We start from the raw sequence: 10,885 nt of genomic DNA, 5'->3' as shown, positions 1-10,885 counted from the left end.
CCCCCACCCCCCCCGCTCCCCCCCCCCCCCCCCCCCCCCCCCCCCCCTCCCCTTTTTTCCCCCAATTTTTTCCCCCCCCCCCCCCCCCCCCCCCCCCCCCCCCCCCGCGATTCTGTTCAACCAGGATGGATGACGTCTAATCCTAAACCAATTAAAAATGCTAATGCACTAGAGGCCAGATTTGCAAACTGCTCTCTAATCTGGGGAGAACAGCCTGTGTGGCCCAAAGGCCCTGGAGAGAAAGTAGATTTAGAGAGATATTTGCATTTACCACATCCTGGAGGTCGGTGTTCTTTTCCTGATGTTCCTCCCCATTCTGCCTTAGACTGGGTGACCACCCCAGCACTGTGGCAGCCCATGGCTGAGGACAAAAGAAAGCTGCTACTTTCTCCTCTGCCTTCCATCTGGTGGACCTGGGCCTAATCCCTGGGACAAGGATGGTGGGTGCAAAGGCTGTTACAGGCCCCAGCACTTCCGTCCGCCTGGCACAACGCACTGAAGTCAGCAGTGTCATGGTGAATCCTCCCTTCTACCAGGTGAGAACATAGTTGGGCAGAGGGGCTTGAAAGGTCCCCAGGGCAAGAACTATCTGAAAAAAATGGAAGGGAATGGTAGCTGAAGCTGGGGAGGAAAACCCACAGGAGCCAATAAAAATGACAGGCCTTCCCTTTCTCCTCTGAGGCCTTTCCGTTTCTTTGCCCCTGAGACTACTGATCATTAAACCTCTCCTCCCACTTCCCAGTACCAGATCTGTAGGTCTACAGAAAGGTGAGAGGCCAGGTGTGACTTAGGCTTTTAGGAAGGTCTGCTCAAGCCTGCATCAGCTCTTACGATGAAAGCTCTACTTGATGTCAGTGGAAGGCAATCCTAAATAGCTTGGAACCAGATTCTGAGAATTCCTGAGTAAAAGGAGAGAAGAAAAGGGAAAGGGAAATTTTGGAATTCAGCCTCATGGTTAATCTAATGCATACATTAATGTAAGCTTTTCCTCAGCAAATCTCTATCTTGCTGCTCTACCCCCAGGTGTCCTGCTGTGGGCCTATTCCCTGTACCTGCTGCTGCCATTCTAGATGGCCCCTTGTCACAGAGTCTACTTGTAGCCGTCTGGTCTACATCCTCCTCCATGTGGGGTCCTCAGCAGTCTGCTGCCTCCTGCTGTCAAGGACAGTAGTGGAAAGGGTCTGGGGGAAGGCACATGCGGTAAGTGGGAGGGTTCAGGTTCCAACAGGAGAAAGGGAAAAAGAAGAAACCTTCAGACAAAAGATTCAGATTGGGGTTAAGGGACAAGTGAATGGATATACCCTGAGAAGCAGGTACCTCTCTATACATGATGATTTGCCCTGCCATTTCTCACATGCACTCTCCCTCCAGATCCAGATGCCCTCAGGATTGTGTGCCCATCTGTTTGGCCACCCTCACTGCCCAGTGCTCAGTGGCTCTGGAGCTGTGTACCGAGTATGTGCAGGAACTGCCACCTTCCACCTGCTGCAGGCTGTGCTGCTAGTCCAGCTTCACTCCCCCACTAGCCTACGTGCACAGCTCCATAACAGGTTTGTGTATATACATTTTGGGTGGGGTGAGGATGGGGAGGGAAGTAGACATAAGCTTAGTAAAGGAAATTCAAAGATGAAGTAACTGTATAAAAAGTCCAAAACCAGTTTTAAGTTCCTGCTTCCGCCATACTTACTGTGTGACCATGAGCCACATACTTACCCTCTTTGAACTTCTAGTTTCTAAAATGGAGATAACAGTGGGGTTATTATATGCAACCCTTTGTCAACTGTGAAACATTGTCCAGATGTTATTATTTAGGTATCTGAGAGTTAGAATTTGGAATAGGCTGTGATGGGCCTGTTTCCAGCCCCTCTCACATGGGACTGGTTCCTTTCCTGTACTTAGTTGTTTCTTCTCTCCCCTTTCCTAGAGTTTTGCTTTCTCCTTTGCCTTCCTCCATAGGCACTGTTGACTCTCCTTTGCCTTTTGAGTCTTTTTTTGTCTCCTAACCAGCTTCTGGCTCTTCAAACTGCTGTTCCTGCTAGGTCTCTGTGCTGTTGCCTTCTGCATCCCTGATGAGCATCTCTTCCCAGGTACCTTCCATCTCATATCCTAATCAGCAGGAGTAAGCTAATAGATTTTCTAAGAAAAAGAGAGGGTAGGAAGAAAACCAGGAGTAATGACATGGTCAGCTACATTTTCCCACTGGTGCCCCCCATTTGCAGCCTGGCATTACATTGGCATCTGTGGAGGCTTCACATTCATCCTGCTACAGTTGGTGCTTATCACAGCCTTTGCCCATTCCTGGAACAAAAACTGGTAAGGAGCACCTAACCCTAAAGGCTCTTCCTGGGAAGGTTGTCTGACCTGGAAAGGTTGTCCAACCCAGTGTGGTTGGACAAAGGGCATGACAGGTCAGTGGTCCCGTAACTTCCTACTGAGCAGTACCAAAAAGCTCAGAAACATGACTCTGTGGGCTAGGTGGGATGGGTAGTCACACCACTGTTCTGGGAGACGGGGAATAGTAACAGGTAAAGAGTTGGAGCCCCAAGCCACTGCCCACCTCCCACCCTTAGGCAGACCGGTGCAGCCCAAGACTGCCGCTGGTTCCTAGCTGTACTGCTGGCCACCCTGGGATTCTACAGCATGGCAGGTGTGGCAGCTGTGCTCCTGTTCCGCCACTACACACACCCAGCTGGCTGCCTGCTCAACAAGATGCTGCTTAGTCTACACCTTTGTTTCTGTGGCCTCCTCTCCTTCCTCTCCGTCGCTCCCTGCATCCGTCTCAGTGGGTACATGCCTTGCAACATTCCAAATCTGGTAGGCCTTTAGTAATAGAAAAATTAGCTTCCCTAATCTTAGTCAACAGTCTGCTTCCTCCAAAGAGTGGGGAGAAGCGTAGATAGGAGTATGAGTGGAAGAAATTACCACCCTGTAGACAAAAGCAATGATCTCCATTCTCCCCAGAGCAACCCCGTTCTGGCCTTCTACAAGCCTCCATCATCAGCTGCTATATCATGTACCTGACTTTCTCTGCAGTGTCCAGCCGTCCTCCAGAGAGTGGTAAGGCCTGGACCTAGATTCCCCATGCTAAAACCTTTTTTTCTTCCTGACAAATACTTAGCTCTTTGTTCTTACCACCTTTCTTCTGTTGCCCCTTCTCAGTAATCCTTCAAGGACAAAATCACACTTTGTGCTTGCCTGGCCTGAGTAAAATGGAATCGCAAACACCAGATACTTCTCTGGCAGTGCTAAGTGCTGGCATCATGTATATTTGTGTCCTTTTTGCTTGGTGCGTAAAGGTATCAAGGGGAGAGGCGTGAGAGAAGGGAGGATACCCAGGACAGAGAAGGATGGTCAGGAGACTGTCTGGGACCATGGTTTATTTGAACTTTAGAGCAAGACAAGAGTGAGGACAGTTCCCCATAAACAGAAACAATTTCTAAGAATAGCACTTGTCAGATGATCTGTATTAGATGAAGGGGGCAGGGAGAATGACTTGAGAATTAAAAATATGTACAAAGGTTTTAGGGCCCTCACATGATGAGATTTATAAATATTTGGGGGAAACAGGCTCTGGGAATATAATACCCTCCTGAGGACTACCAATATGGACCATCTAGCAGTACATGTTCTCAGGCAACCCCTCCTGCTATTTGACTGAATGTGCTTGAGAACTATCTCTTCTTTCTCAGCAATGAGGCTTCCTACCTGGCTGAGGTATTTGGACCCCTATGGATTGTCAAGGTTTACAGCTGTGAGTTCCAGGTGAGGATGGAGAGCTCAATATCCCCAATGCCCTTCCCCCCTCACACACAAAGACACACACACATCCTACCAACCTCTACCCAGAATGCTCAGATTCTAGCTGCTATTACCTTTTATTAAGTACCCACAATGTGCTAAGCACTGTGCTAGATACTTTACATTCATAATCTCATTTAATTTAATCCTCACAACAACCCTGTGAGGTAGGTATTTGCTCCATTTTACAAATGGAGAAATTGAGGCACAAAAAGTTAAACATCTTACCAAAGTTTTCATAGTCAGTTATATGCTGGAGCTAGAATTTGAACCCAGATGTGCCTCCACTTTTTACACCAGACTAATCTTTTCAAAGGAGAGTTTCCTCTATACCCTCACATTCTTTAAAAAAATCATTCCAAAACATGCTGCCTTTTGTTTTACAGAAGCCCTCACTCTGTTTCTGCTGCCCTGAAACAGTGAAACCAAAGGAAGGTAAGTGTCATTAAGAATGTCCCTAAAAAAGTGTAGATTTCTGCAGAGTGCCAAAGAGCCCTGGAGCGCCTTCACAGAAGAAACTGGGGGAGGAGGGAAGAAGTGTCAGCCACACTGCTCCCAGCAGTCCTTCCCTCTCTCTCCAGGGCAGAGGGGTGGGGCTGCCAGGCCAGCTGACCAAGAGACCTCTCCAACTCCTCCAGTGCAAGCCCAGCCTCTCTCCTACAGCTATTCTGCCTTCCATTTTGTCTTCTTCCTTGCATCACTCTATGTTATGGTTACCCTTACCAACTGGTTCAGGTAGGATGGAAGTGGGCCTGGGATATACTGAAAACCTATTTTAGGGAGAGCAATTTAAGGCCATTCCTAAGGGTTTTCAGGAGACACACATAGGTCCACCTTCATCTTTGGTGGGGAGGTAGGAACAGGTCTGAAAGCTAAGGTCCTATGTATTCCCTAACCAGAGACTTTGGTTCCGCAGCTATGAGGGAGCAGAACTGGAAAAGACCTTCATCAAGGGTAGCTGGGCTACCTTCTGGGTCAAGGTTGCCTCGTGCTGGGCCTGTGTACTCCTCTATCTTGGGCTTCTACTGGTACCACTCTGTTGGTCCCCCACCCAGGACTCCCAGCCACCTTCTACTTTCAGGCGACACTGCCATCGCATAAATACTGCAAGATAATATTCAGTCTCTAGGTACTGTTAACTGGGGTTCCCTTGAGGTCATACTCCCAGTCTTGACTCAGGAACTGCCCAGCCCAGCAGATACCTCAAGGACAAAATGGGCAGTTACCTCCCTTTGGACTGAAGTCAGTACTGTGTCTGAATAGGAGAAAGTGACCATACATACTCTAACGCCATGGGCAGAGTGTCTGACTCACTAGAGCTACTGTTACATCTTTACCTCAGCTCAAGAACCTAACTCCCAAGTCAGCCTCTCAGGAACCACTGCTGATCCCTACAGACAGTGCGGCACCAGCCCTTTCCTGGCTCTCACGGTGGAGATGGGGGCAGGGAAAGACCAACAGGGACTGAAGACTTACTTGGCTCTGCCCTTGGAGATAAAAAGGAAAATAAGCAGTTCAGCCCTGGGCACAGGGAGATAAGCAGCCCAAAACAAACCAGGACACAGAAAGAAAGAATATAGAGACCACCCTAGGTTTTAATCCTGATCTTGAGGTCAAAGGAAGTGGGAAGACAAAAACCACCCTCATTCTATGAAGAATGACAGAACAGAAGAGAATGTGAACACTAGAGAGCAGCTGACCATGGGAGGTCAGTGAGCAGCAGAATTTGGGGGCCAACTTCCAAGCAGGCGAGCAAAATGCGGAAGAATGAGAAAGAGGGGGCATAAACTTAGGTCTTGAAGCCTTCCTTCTTAGACCCTCAACTCCATCCTTGGGATGGTGTTCAAGGTCTGGGTGGGGGACAAAAATCACAGAAAAGAAGTCCCTATGGTTCTTAGAGGATTCCTCTACCACATACCTGGAGTACTTGTCTGTTTGTCATAGTAAAATAAAGAATTTCTCTGTGATGTTTCACTTAGTCTACATATCTACAACCTTTTAAAATCTAAATTTCTCTCCCCTTTTGGTGGGAAAGGGCAGCCATTCCTCCATCCCCATCCCCCCAAATCCCCAGTCAAACCAGGCGCTCAAGAAATTACAAAGCTACTTTTAATACTTTGGGGTGAGCCCCACAGGAATAAAAAACACTGGGAAGGGGTAACCCCCTCACCCCCAGGCGTGGCCCAGGGGAAGAGAGGCTACCTGAGGGGAAGGAAGCACAAAAGGGACCCGCTGCAGACTCAGGGCAAAGGGAATGCCATCGGTGCTGGGACCTGTGAGCACTACAGGAGAAAACGCGAGCGTGGTGGGACTGGCTCCAGGCACACAGGCGAAGGGCAAGAGGGTTGGACACGAAGCCACAAAGCTACTTGGGTTCCTCCTTCTTCTCGTTTGCCTTTTTCTGCTTCTGCTGCATGATCTCCGAGTCCCTGGGGGTAGAGATGATGGGGCACTGGGAGGTACCAGAGGGCAAAAAGGACAAGATGCAGGGGGATGAAGGGCACAAAGGATAAGATGGAAGTGGATGGGACAAAATTCAGCGTGTGCCTGCCGTATTCCCACCCTAGGAGAACAAGAGGAAGAGAGCTGAGGCTTAAAAGGCAGTCAGTCTCTATCTGGCTGTTGCCTAAGGGGTCAGAAGTCTGGCCACACAGGCCCAAGGCTATTCTTTGCTGAGTACCACACCCAGCAACACCAGTGAGAAGGTTGGGAGAAGGGAGGAGAAACTGAACACCAAAGAGGGCCGTAAGTACCCTGCTGTCATAACCACTACTGCATTTGAAATGTGAAGCTCCCTGCCCTTGCCCTTAAGGTCAGACTCGGGGCACTCAGAAATCAACCTAGGGCAGGCACCCGCCCCAGTCCCTTCCTGTCAGGCTGTGAGCTAACAATTTGGAGGGTGGGGAGGAAATAAAACCCTAGAGGAAGCAATGCACTCTGCCCCTCACTAGTCCAGATGTAAACCCTGAGGTGGCTCTCTTTCCTGGTACAACCCTCGGTCTAGCCCAGGTCTCACCCCTCCCCTCCCTGGGGCTACCTCTGCTTGCGGGCGGCAGCAGAAAGCCCGTCATCTCGGCGCTTTCCCTTAACCGAGTCGCTCTGCTTTTTCATATTCTTCTGGCGGGCGAGCTCGCGCTGGTTACCGCCTAAAGAAAGAAGGTAAAAGGTGAGACGCGGGGGGCCTTTATGGCCACACACCGGCGACCCTCCTCCCTCACCCGACACCAGCAGGGTCCAACGCTCATTCCCCGGTCCCGACACCGGCCCATTTCGGGGCCTAGGCTGCTGAGTGGGGCGGGGGTAATGGGGGGGCACTGGTGGCAAGCTGCCACGGGGCAGGTCAAACCGGGAGGTGGAAGGAGGACGGTTCCGAGGAGTCCGCTAAAGGCGTGTTTCGAGTTTCGGGGCGGCACCGGGGTCCAGACTGGTGGTGGTGTGTGCACAGTTTGGGTCTCTGTGGGGGATGGGCTGCGATCCGGAGTAGGGGGCTCGGGCCTATCACAAGGGTGCGGGGCTTCTCGCCACGCCGCGGAAGGTCGCGGAGGGCCTTTGCTTGACTGGGGCGGGAGAAGGGGGAGGACGTTCTCAAGAAGTGGCGGTGGGCAAAAGGCCGATTTCCGGCGCCGAGTGTGAGCGTCTCAAAGAGCGCTTCCAGAGGAAGGCGTAGCTGGGGAAGCCAAGAGGAGGTAAATGCCAAGATTCGGCAGTAGTGTTTAGGGCCGACGGGGAGAAAGGGGTAAGAAGAGAGGGTCTCGGTGCTCACGGGTCATGGCGACGGCGACGGCAGCGGCTCCGGCCTGCCTCCGTTGCGTCCCCTCGTTCTGTCCGACGTTGCAGGCCCCGCCCCCTTCTCCAAGCGTAACGAAGTCGTCCTTTCCTCCCCGCCCCTTTGAGCCCGGGCTCAGTCTCTCATTGGGCAGAAGGAAACACGTGGGGCTGCGGGCCACGCTCCAGCACGGGCGGATATGGGGCGAAGGTTCGCAGGCCAAGTGCGCTGCGTGGGGCGGGGCTTCCTGAGCAAGGCGTTGGGTCGGGCGGGGAGAAAGTAGGCCGGGTCACGTGGGCAGGGTGGGGGTGGAGGGGTGCGGCTGGCGATGTGGCGTTCCCGCGGGCTCGAGCACGTGACTGGGCGGAGTGACCTCATGCGGGAACCGTTTGGGACACCGACAAATTCGCCCAAGGGGAACGGTAGGGGACGGAGGGCGGGGTTTTGTGAGGCCGAAATGGTTTAGTCTTTTCTGTATTATCGGGACTCTGGGACTTCCGTATTATCAGTACTTGGCCGTGTTCCTTGGGATTTATCCCCCACTAACCACCTATTTAGACACGAGTTGTTCACCTATAACGTAAAGTCAGGTGCAAACGTAACTTTCAGAAACCCCCTTCCACCTACATTGTACCCTCACCGCAAACAGCTCCCATAGAAACTAGTAGCCACATCCCGTGTGTCCTAAAACTTTGGTCCGAAAACGAACTTGGTCGTAAAACGAACTTTGTCCTGTTCGTTTCCCACGGAAGTATTAAATGGGAAGATGTAATAGCTTGGAAGTTTTGGCGGACCCCAAAATCACAGACTATGGAGTTGGATCAGGGACTAAGAGACTGGGAAATACACATACTATGTACATTTCTCCCTCTGGACTTTTCCGCACTATACTGCCTGCACCAGCCACATCTGTAAGATGTGTTTGTTAAGAGACAGTTAAATAGAGCAGGAAACGTAGGCACTCAACTCATTCTCCTTCCCAGCTCCACTGTCTACAAGACTCCCCACCAGTCCTGAGGAATTCATTGGATAAAGGAGAAATGCTTAGGAAATATCACAGCAAAGGACTGTTTGTAAATTTTATTATATGATTCTCCCCAGTTGGTGCTCATAGCGGAACCGAGTTGAGGCTGGAACTTCAGACTAGCTGCACCCTCAACATAGACCTGAAGGCAATAAACCTCAGTGCCATCCTCACAATTTTTGCCATACCAAAGTATCACTTGAACTATTATTACTTAAAATGTACCAAAGTTAAATAAAAGTTACAAATCAAACTTCATATAATCCTTTAGTAAATTTAAAATCAGTATCACCTGACTACAAACAGAAAGTAACTTTAAAAGTCAATACAATGGGGGCGCCTGGGTGGCTCAGTCGTTAAGCGTCTGCCTTCCGCTCAGGTCATGATCCAAGGGTCCTGGGATCAGCCCCGCATCAGGCTCCCTGCTCTGTGGGAGGCCTGCTTCTCCCTCTCCCCCTCCCCCTGCTTGTGTTCCCTCTCTCGCTGTGTCTCTCTCTGTCAAATGAATAAATAAAAATCTTTAAAAAAAAATTTTTTTTTAAAATAAAAGTCAATACAATGAAAATGAAATATATTATCAAATTCTACCGAAGTAATATCATTGTCAAAGATGCTGAACCTGGGGCCTGCCCTCTCTTTCTTAAAAAAGATAAATTAACAAGTTTTATTTTATTATTTTTTTAAGATTTTATTTATTTATTTTACAGAGAAAGACACAGCGAGAGAGGGAACACAAACGGGGAGTGGGAGAGGGAGAAGCAGACTCCCTGCCGAGCAGGGAGCCCGATGCAGGACTCGATCCCGGGACTCCAGGATCATAACCTGAGCCAAAGGCAGTCGCTTAACCAACTGAGCCACCCAGGCGCCCTAAATTAACAAGTTTTAGAGAGGTAATAAGGCATAAGTCTTTGAAACTGAAGCCTTCTCTTGATACAGAGGATTAAAAATAATTTTTATATTTTCAATGTTATTTAATGCTATGTCTCTCTACTACCTAAAGTTGTTTCTCATACCACAGGTAGCATATGTCCCACCCTTTGGTACATATTAAATGTACTAGATCAACACTGGTGGCATACATAACGTACAAATCCTCACTCTGGCAACTTACTGGATTTGATTTTAGACACTTACTTTCTCCATGTTTCAATTCCTTTATATGAAAAATGGGAATAATCTCTACCCCTTAGTGTTGTGGAAGAGATTAATACAGATACAAAGGGCTTGGCCCATGGGGTGCCTGGGTGGCTCAGTCATTAAGCATCTGCCTTACAGCTCGGGTCATGATCCCAGGTTCCTGGGATTGAGCCCCGCATTGGGCTCCCTGCTTGGCGGGAGGCCTGCTTTTCCCTCTCTCACTCCCCCTGCTTGTGTTCCCTCTCTCGCTGTGTCTCTCTCTGTCAAATAAATAAATAAAATCTTAAAAAAAAAAAAAAAGTGTGGGGCCTTGGCCCATAATAGGCATTCAGTTAATGTCTCCTCCATCTCCTTCCAAGTCCTAAAACTTTCTTTTCCTTCTCTAAATTCCTCTAACCCTTCTGAGGTAGCCAGTCTCTAAAATGGCCACCAGTGATTTGTCCCTCCTGGTCTTTATATGCTTGTGAAGTCCTCTGCCACACTGAATCAAGGTTGGTCTGTGTGACCGATAGAATATGGCAGAAGTGATGATACATCACTTCTTTTTTTTTTTTTTTTAAGATTTTATTTATTTCACAGAGAGAGCACAAGCTGGGGGAGGAGCAGAGTGAGAGGGAGAAGCAGGCTCCCCAATGAGCAGGGAGCCCGATGTGGGATTCGATCCCAGAACCCCAGCATCATGACCTGAGCCAAAGGCAGACACTTAACCAGCTGAGCCACCCAGGCACCCCTGATATGTTGCTTCTGATGCTAAATCATAAAAGATACTGTGGCTTCTGCTTTCCTCTCTCTCCTGGATCACTGGCTCTGGGGGAAGCCAGCTGCCATTTCATGAGAGGCCCATGTGGTAAAGAACTGAAGCTGCTGGCCAGTAGCCAAGGGGGAGGGAAAATACCTCCATTTAAACTCATCACAAAATTGAGAGGGGATAAATTATAGAGGACGAGGACCTAAGGCTCTGAAACCGAGAAGGAGGTAAGGCAGGATTTAAGGACCCCAGATACAAAGTGGCAAGATGAGGAAACTGACTTAAAGGGTGGGGACATCACCTGCAGACCTACAGCAGCAGTTTGACCGCAGTTCATAAGCAGAATTTGGGCTATCTGGCTTACCAGCCTCAGGTTCCCAATGGAGCCAAGCCACTTGGATCCCCTTGCATG

General features: G+C 49.6%; 2 protein-coding genes across 4 annotated transcripts; one reads left to right on the top strand and one right to left on the bottom strand.

Moving 5' to 3' along the window:
* Positions 1–437: 437 nt before the first annotated feature.
* On the top strand, positions 438–4,913 carry SERINC4 (serine incorporator 4). Its single transcript, XM_044918286.1, has 12 exons — positions 438–536; positions 1,024–1,200; positions 1,372–1,550; positions 2,008–2,087; positions 2,220–2,313; positions 2,571–2,782; positions 2,962–3,057; positions 3,160–3,286; positions 3,690–3,762; positions 4,185–4,233; positions 4,380–4,533; positions 4,715–4,913. Exons 1-12 carry the CDS (start codon positions 438–440, stop codon positions 4,911–4,913), a joined length of 1,539 nt encoding a protein of 512 aa, XP_044774221.1.
* Positions 4,914–5,885: 972 nt separating this feature from the next.
* Positions 5,886–7,777, bottom strand: SERF2 (small EDRK-rich factor 2). 3 transcript variants are annotated; one of them, XM_044917926.1, is made up of 3 exons: positions 7,562–7,777; positions 6,836–6,944; positions 5,886–6,361 (listed from the first exon to the last, which is right to left on the bottom strand). In XM_044917926.1, the coding sequence occupies exons 1-3, from the start codon at positions 7,566–7,568 to the stop codon at positions 5,965–5,967; spliced, it is 513 nt and encodes a 170-aa protein (XP_044773861.1). In that variant the 5' UTR covers positions 7,569–7,777; the 3' UTR covers positions 5,886–5,964. The 3 variants fall into 3 exon arrangements, with proteins under 3 accessions (XP_044773861.1, XP_021551038.1, XP_021551037.1); XM_021695363.2 differs by having other exon boundaries at positions 5,886–6,250; positions 7,562–7,650; XM_021695362.1 differs by having other exon boundaries at positions 5,886–6,227; positions 7,562–7,650.
* Positions 7,778–10,885: the final 3,108 nt, after the last annotated feature.

The sequence above is a fragment of the Neomonachus schauinslandi genome, chromosome 9, assembly GCF_002201575.2.
Source record: "Neomonachus schauinslandi chromosome 9, ASM220157v2, whole genome shotgun sequence".
Lineage (NCBI taxonomy): Eukaryota > Metazoa > Chordata > Mammalia > Carnivora > Phocidae > Neomonachus > Neomonachus schauinslandi.
Note: the sequence above shows the minus strand (reverse complement) of the source record. Positions and strands in the feature narration are given on the sequence as shown.